At 36.2% G+C, this 8,488-nt stretch overlaps 1 protein-coding gene across 1 annotated transcript in view; it reads left to right on the top strand.

Moving 5' to 3' along the window:
• LOC107696842 (6-phosphofructo-2-kinase/fructose-2,6-bisphosphatase 2) overlaps positions 1-6,457 on the top strand; it is a 19,794-nt gene extending 13,337 nt beyond the window's left edge. Inside the window, 6 exon segments of the mRNA XM_074187045.1 lie at positions 1,230-1,334; positions 1,487-1,616; positions 2,040-2,102; positions 2,189-2,253; positions 3,630-3,809; positions 6,243-6,457. Coding sequence (XP_074043146.1) covers positions 1,230-1,334; positions 1,487-1,616; positions 2,040-2,102; positions 2,189-2,253; positions 3,630-3,809; positions 6,243-6,308 — 609 coding nt within the window. The 3' untranslated portion in view covers positions 6,309-6,457.
• The last annotated feature ends 2,031 nt before the right edge of the window (positions 6,458-8,488 follow it).

Raw genomic sequence — 8,488 nt, 5'->3', positions numbered from 1 at the left:
TATTTGGCACTGTCAAATAGAATAAAAACTTGATTAATGATGTCAAATTCAGTACATTTAATGTTAGTCAGGGTTTCCTAAGCGAAGAACATATTTAAGATGACTGTGACCACATGACCAGAAGATAAACGGCTACTTTTAAGGCATTTATAAGGCATTTATATGTAAATAACCTCTGTTTTGATTCACTGTTATCTATTGCACAAAAGGTGCAGAACGGGTTTCACACCAAAGTTTAATTGTGTATTATAATAGTGTTTCATGGCTTAGCAGGCACCAACTAATACAGAGAAAAAGGCTTTCCTGATCATAGCATTCACTTATTTTTCCTAGAAATTTGTCCTTCATTAAAGTGATGAATGTAGGCCATCGGTTCCTGGTGAACCGTGTTCAGGACTACATCCAGAGCAAGATCGTCTACTACCTCATGAACATCCATGTGCACTCGCACTCCATCTACCTGTGCAGGCACGGAGAGAGCGAGCACAACATCCAGCGCCGCATTGGAGGAGATTCTGAACTCTCTCCCCGAGGGAGACAGGTCTGAACTTATTTAGTGCTGTCTTTATAGCGTTTATTGATCAGAAGATGCTTGACTTTCTCTCTCCTTTGAGAGTAGTTTGCAAGCACCCTGTGTGAGTTCATTGAGGAGCATAAGCTGTCCAACTTGAAGGTTTGGACCAGCCAGTTAAGGAGAACCATCCAGACGGCTGAAGAGCTGGGAGTTCCATATGAACAGTGGAAAATCCTCAATGAGATAGATGCTGTTAGTATGCTCCGATTCTAGCGGAGATTACATGCATTTTATATGTATTATATGGACCCACTTTATATTAAGTGGCCTTAACAACTATGTACTTACATTTAAATTAATAATTTGGTACAATGCACTTATTGTGTACATACATGTTTTTACATTGTACTTATATTTTAAAAATACCTGCATGTAATTACATCTGTAATTAATTTCTGTTATTACATTTATAATTACACAGTTGACCCATCCCTTACACCTTAACCCACCCTTAAACCTACCCATACCAACAAACATGTCCCTAACCTTACCCGTATCCCACCTCAATAGCAGCAAAAGTGTTTTGCAATACAATATGAACACAATAAGTACATTGTACTTAATTTTTGATGTAAGTACATAGTAGTTAAGGCCACTTAATATAAAGTGGGGCTTATTATATGTTCATTTATCAGTGTTTATTGCTCTGACACAGGGTTTATGTGAGGAGATGACCTATGAAATGATCCTGAACACATTCCCAGAAGAGTTTTTTTTAAGGGATCAGGACAAATACCACTACAGATATCCAGGAGGAGAGGTACAGCACGTGATGAGCGTATCACTTTGTTGCAGTTCTTCAGAGTTTGTTGCTTCTCACTCTCTGTAGTTCTGCAGGTTTTCTGGTTTTTGTTGCTATCTGTGTTCTTGTGGGAAGGTCTGACTATTTTAAAAGGCTCTCTCTTCTTGTAGTCGTATCAGGACCTGGTTCAGCGACTGGAGCCTGTGATTATGGAGCTTGAGAGACAAGGCAATGTACTGGTCATCTGCCACCAGGCAGTTATGCGCTGCCTACTAGCCTATTTCTTGGACAAGAGTGCAGGCAAGATGCACTTTCACTTGAGAAAAAAAATACTAAAATCAACAAATGTTATTTTCTGCTGGCCAGCATATTTTTACTTACCCTTCCAACATTTACACTGGCCTCAAAAATGTCACTTTTTATCAATTTAATGCATCACGGCTGAATTGAGGTAATGTATGTATATATGCCAGAAAAATGTTTTCATGTAGCGTTAACGTTTTTTGTTTTTTTTTAATTATTAAAAAAACATTACTGATTGCTTTGTTGTGTTTTTTGCCCATTCTAGCTGATCATTCTCACAGTTTCAACAAAACCTCATCTAAATCAGCCAGCTATACTGATAACTGAGCAGAATATGCAACAATAATGATCAATACATCACAGAAAAGTTTAAGACTGTCAACTGAAACTTGTTTTTATTTTTTATCTTTTCTCTCATAGATGATCTCCCCTATTTGAAATGTCCCCTTCATACGGTCATGAAGCTCACTCCTGTTGCTTATGGTGGGTCGGACAGTTGCTTCCTCACTTTTGTTTATTGTCAAACTTGCACAACTTCTGCTCACAGATCATTCTGGTTCATGTTTTAGGTTGCAAAGTGGAGATGTTTTATCTGAATGTGGAGGCAGTGAATACACATCGGGACCGACCACTGGTGAGTCCTCATTTGTCTCTGTGGTGTTCTCTCTTGCAGTATGAAATATTAATGGAAGATTAACACAAAGAGTATGTTGCCATATGGCTACACCATGCGGTAGAGGGTTAAATATTCATTTTAAAATAATTGGTGCCACATTAAGCTCATGGATTTGTATCTTTTTTCAATAATGTTTTTGAAACTTCACAAGCATGCTATGTTTTCCTGTGGTAGAGCTTTTGATATCTTATAGGTTTTGTTTTGATCTGGAATTGCAATTTCATCACTGCATGTTGATGTCTGTGCTGCCTGTTGGTTTTCTCAGAGAACCCCCTGATTAAAGCAGCTTTTTGGGTTCAATACAACTTAAGCTCTATTAACAGCATGACATGCCAGTTACCAAAGAAAATAATTTTGACTCTAACCTTAGTTTGTAAAAAAAATAAATACATTTGCTTTCTGACGAGATGTGCGTTAAATATCGCATGCGATTTATCGTGCAGCCCTAATTTGAATGTAAATTTGCTTACAAATTTGCAATAAATGTTAAATGCAATTATACATTACAATATGATAGTAGTGTCATAGAATCATTTACTTCAATATTGTACATCTAGAAAGGCAGTCACTTTCAAATGTGGTGTAATTAATATTACAATTAGAAATGTTGCATTGGCAAGTCAAAGTTCTAAAATGACTAAAACTGAGATAAAATGTAACTATATGAACTATATATTAACATATAAACTAATAAAATGACAAAAGCACATAGCAAAACTACATATTCTAAAATCAAATTAAAAACTGAAAATATTTTTAAAAATCTAAAATGTTAGTGATACTATAATAGTATATAAATAATACTAAAATAACACTGATTCTAAGTGCATCACTTTTTTATCATCACAAAAGGTTTGATTAGACATAAATCATCTTCCTCTTGTGCTTATTCAACTCATCAGTCAGGTTCAACCCTCCCCTCTAAATGTTGTTGCTTTGCAATAATATTTGTAAAGTTGTGATATACAGGTTTGTGTGTTAATTATAGTTAAGATGTGCCAGCAGCCTGTGGTTGTACTGTAACTGGATTTGTGTTGTGAGTTATGCTTATTAGTGAGTTGAACGCTCCATTGAACAACATTGTGTTTTAGTGATGTGTTCTTCATCACTGCATTGACATGTTTGATATTTTATAATGTTAACCTGGAGTAATGTATTATACTTTTTAGTCTGTATATGCATAAATGTGGATTATCTTTAGGAATACCTGCAGCTAACATGTCATTTGATTGTTTTGTGGAGACTGAAGACTGAAGTGTCTTGTTCGCTATTGAGATGTGTGTGTGTAGGCAGTCTCTCTTTTAACCCACCCAGTCTCTCCCATCTCAAACCAGAGGAAAGTCAGACGAGACTCCGCCCCTCTGCTAAGGCGGAATAGTTACACCCCCCTCTCCAGTCATGACCAGGTTAAGCGGCCCCGCCTCTACAGCGCTGGCAACTGGCCCTGGCTGCCCCTCACCCCCTCCCCCACCACCCTGATGCACCACGGGGCGCTGCTGCTTCAGCAAAGCCAAGTTAGTGTCAGAACCTAAAGCCCTGTAACATTAAATGGACTCGACTTACCCGGTGTTGTACACACTAACCCACCCCTCACCCTGGTGTTCTGAATCACCCCTGAATGTCACACCCAGTAACGATTGTGCTAACTGCATGAGTGAGTTCAGTTTGGCAGTCTCGTTCTTTTTTTTTTTTCTTTTGTAAGTGCATGATCTTTGCTAACTTTTTGTTCATTTTGGGATTATTTTTTGTTATTCTGTATGGGTGCTCACCACAGTTCATAACTTACCAGCTAACTAATTGGCATTATCTTACTTGTATTTAGAACAACATGTGCAAATCTAATTGTTTTCCTTCTTGATTTCTCCCTAAGACCAGATCAAAATCAGTGAATTATTTTCTTGTTGCCAGTTTATTTCATGTGCACCCCAAAATGAAACGTGTGTCAACATTTACTTAAACTCATGGGTGCTTCCGTGGAACATAAAAAACTATTTTATCTGCTCTTTTTCCATACAATGAAAGTGAATGGTGACCAAAAATGGCTAGAAATATTTAAAGGAATAATTCACCCAAAAATGAAAATGTGCTTAAAATTTGCTCAGCCTCAGGCCATCCAAGATGTAGATGAGTTTGTTTCTTCATCGGAACTGATTTGGAGAAATTTAGCATTACATCACTTGCTCACCAATGGATTCTCTGCAGTGAATGGGTGCCATCAGAATGAGAGTACAAACAACTGATAAAAACATCAGAGTAATTCATAAATACAAGACACAACTCCAGTCCATCAGTGAACGTCTTGTGAAATGAAAAGCTGCGCCCATCAGTAAGATGTTTTTAACTTCAAACCTTTGTTTCCGGATAAATATAAGTCCTCTATCAATAATATTGCGTTCTTCAGTTAAAATATTGTCTTGTCTGAATCAGGAGAGAAATATGCACAGATCAAGCACCGTTTACGAACGAAAACAAACCAAAACAGTTCTAAACAAATATGTAGATCAGTGATGGGCCAACTTGGCCCTTCCAGGCCACTTTCCTTCAGAGATTTGATCCAACCTTGATAAAACTCACCTGCCTGTAGCTTTCTAGTAGTCTTGAAGACAATGATTAGCTGGTGCAGGTGTGTTTGATTAGAGTTGGATCTAAACTCTGAAGGAAAGTGACCTGGAAGGGCCTAGTTTGCCCACCCCTGATGTAGATGGATTTTGATGTGAGAGGACAATAGGGGACTTTTTCCAATGGAATCGTATTTTGGTCAGAAGAAACATCCATCAATCCAATAAATGGATTGATGAATTAATGGACAAGTTGATGGACAAGTGATGTAATGCTAAATTTCTCCAAATCTGTTACAAAGAAGAAATTCAATAACAATTGGGGCTGTATTATAGAAACTTCCCATCTTAATTCTCAATTTGGGATTTGTAAGATCTATTTCCAGTGAAATTACCATGCTTACTAAACAGGAGTCTGACCCTGGTCACCATTAGCTTTTATTGTATAGAAACTAGCAGCATAACATCTCCTTTTGTGTTCTGCAGAAGAACAAAAGTCTTATGGTTTGGAATGACATGATGGTGAGTAAATGATAACAATTTTTGGGTAAATCTCTTCAAAGTGATGTGCTTCAGTAATGAATATTCTATGTCCATGTTTTACTCTGAACATGCCAATTTGTCCTTGGGCTTCAGTTCTCTTCTCCATATTTGTCTCCCCTCTTTCTTCCTCCCCTCCCCTTCATCCTCCTCTCTCTATTTCCACAGTCTCATGTGGTTGGTAGTCATCTGTGAGTAAAGCTTTTTCACCCCATTGCATTTTTAGAAAGTTGTTTTCAGTGGATGTGATGTCACAAACCATGTGCTGTTTTGATTGTATGATGATTCTCAGTTAGAACTTGCATTTACATTGGAAGTTTAAATCAGATGTTTTATTTATGTGTATATCGTGGCTTAATTGCGATGAGTGACTGAATTATGCATATACTCAGGACACTTCAGATGCAAGTTTTCCAGTTGTCCTAGGATTGTAATATTATATCTTTGCAGAGAAACCTATTTACTCTTGCAAAAGTTTTAATTAATTGTTACACTAAGTGAAAGTATTATTTATATACTGCAAGCATATAAAACCAGGATAAGCATATCGATTTGAAGTCGAACAGCTATTTAGTCAAGTCTACCTTTCGAATGCAGTTTTATACAGTGCCTTCATCAAGTGATCACAGAGTTCAAAGAGAGGGCATGTTAAAAAAATAGATTTTTTTATTTAATTGAATGTTATTTAATCTTTAAAAAAATATTTTGAATTGTTTTTAATTGAAAATGTGAAGTGATTTAGGTAGTTTCTTATGAAGTATTCTAGTATATATGATAGAACTTAAAGATCCTAATACTCTTTATGTTGAAGTTTAACTTTATCTTGACATTTTTTTCCTATTTTTTGAGGACTCCTTGTGTGAAGGAATCAACTTTGACTGCCCAGATGAAGTTAATGACTGTTTCCGCTTCTGAATGAGATGGGGGAATTTCCAAAATCCTGCATGAAAATGAAACTTTGCTTTTAGATTCTCCCACTCCCCACCTTCTGCTTGCTTTATCGGTGATGGATCTACATTTCCTATCAGCTCCTTGCATGACATATCACCACTGCTATGACTACAATGAATCATTTATCATCATGATATATATATATATTTATGACTTAAATATTCTTAGTTATTTTAAATGATGATGCCTTATTGAAGACTGAACAAAAGAGATCCTCTCCATGAACTGAATGTTATCTGTTAAGTTGGTCACAACGTGGGTTGTGCAAATGATGATAACCTCCATACAGTTTGTGTTGCAATACAGTGTTGTTTGCGACAATGCATTTTCACAATCATAACTATTACAACATAGACTGTAGTCAGTTATCGGAAAGAAGAAAAGCCTTTTTCAGGGAATCAGTGGGACAGAGATTTGACACAGATAGAGGAACAGTTTATATGTTATAACAAGTAAGTTTTGCAGATTGTGGCTTAAAAGGAATGCACTTAATGAGAGGATTTAAATGACAATGAATTATTTTTGTCTTGCACATATTCTTAATAAGAATGCTACTCTTGTGGGATATTGCACAAAGTTCAAGCTAGTGATGTAATATTTTTATAGAAATGTATTTGTGTGTCACATCACAACAAAATGACAAGGATTTGTAGGATGCAGTATTTAAATGAAGTATATTTTATTGGTCAGGTCACTGCTGGAGATGCTAGCAAATATAGTTGTTTTTATTAAGGTTTTGTATGTAGTCTGTGCTCCTTAAAGCAGCACTATGTAACTTTTTCTGTGTTCAAAATTTGCAAAATGTATATAATGAGCGAGTACATCATGAATTCATCTTCCAAACCGCGTTTTTGTCTTATTCCGAATCACTACGGTACACTTATAAGTACTTATATTTGGACTATTGTAGCCTGGTCGGGTCGTCACCGCTGCGGAGTAACACATACCTGCGTGAATCGCCATAGACATAAACTTAGAGAAGTAGCTCCGGTTGGAATGTTCTTCCGCGGGATGTGTGCAGTTCTGTTTATTAACCGCTAGAGCGCCAAAAGTTACATAGTGCTGCTTTAAGCGAGAAATGTTTTCTCTAGTTATGTGTTTGTTAAAACTGGAATTATTCGTTTAACAAGTCGGTTTATATTTTTGTGTGAGGAGCTGCACTACTCACATTTCACATCTACCATTAACCGTCGACACTGCATGAAACAGTTCAATAAGGTGCCCTTTGACTTTCTTATGGCTGAATGTTTAAAGAAAAAATGCCTCAAGTTCTGTATCTGTCCACTAATTATTTGTCTTTTTTTTTAACTTTTGTAATCACATTTTGCCTCACTACATTTTAAATGGGGTGACATTCATTTTTAAAGGTATAAATATTCCATGTACTCTCTGAATTAGTGTTGTAAATGCTGCATGCATAATAATAAATTATAAATAAATTAGCAAAATGCTACAGACTTATGCTGTCCAAAATAATTTTAGCGTGTCACACCACAGGACACGTCAGCTTTTCAATTCCAAGTCAACTCCCCATGATCAATGTCCAGGACATTAATATCATCAGCACTTGTTCAAAACTAGCAGTTTTCACTACAATCAAGCTGCAGTTAAGATAAGCATGCATTGCCTGTAAGTAGTGACTTGTGTGATGGCACAGTACATATTGCACACAATCTGACTGATAAATTAGACATACAGTTACAATGGCAATGCCACAGAATATAAAATATGCGATTCGCTGTCCGACCTGGGAAAATTGCCTGCAATGTTTTGCAATATTGATTTATTCAAATACATACAATTAAATATCTGTTTTGTCAGATTTAATGTATAATTCATGTTCCGCGTTATTATAAATGCTTTCATATATATGGTTAACAGGTGTAACAGTGGCATTACGGCCACCAGATGGCGCCAAAAGACTTGTCTTAGTAGCATCAGCGCAATAAAGTCTCTTTTGACACTGGCTTGTTACATTATATGCAAGCAATGACATACTAGAGACTGTGCTAGATTTAGAATTTTGTCAACTAAAATGATGGTGGCCTGGGAATGCTTTAGTTATAAAGCAAAATAGTTCTTATATTATGTACATAATATAATAACTACTTTATGTATTATATATTATATGTTCTTATATTATA

This window comes from Sinocyclocheilus anshuiensis, unplaced genomic scaffold (assembly GCF_001515605.1).
Source record: "Sinocyclocheilus anshuiensis isolate Anshui unplaced genomic scaffold, SAMN03320099.WGS_v1.1 scaffold710, whole genome shotgun sequence".
Classification (NCBI taxonomy): Eukaryota; Metazoa; Chordata; class Actinopteri; order Cypriniformes; family Cyprinidae; genus Sinocyclocheilus; species Sinocyclocheilus anshuiensis.
Note: the sequence above shows the minus strand (reverse complement) of the source record. Positions and strands in the feature narration are given on the sequence as shown.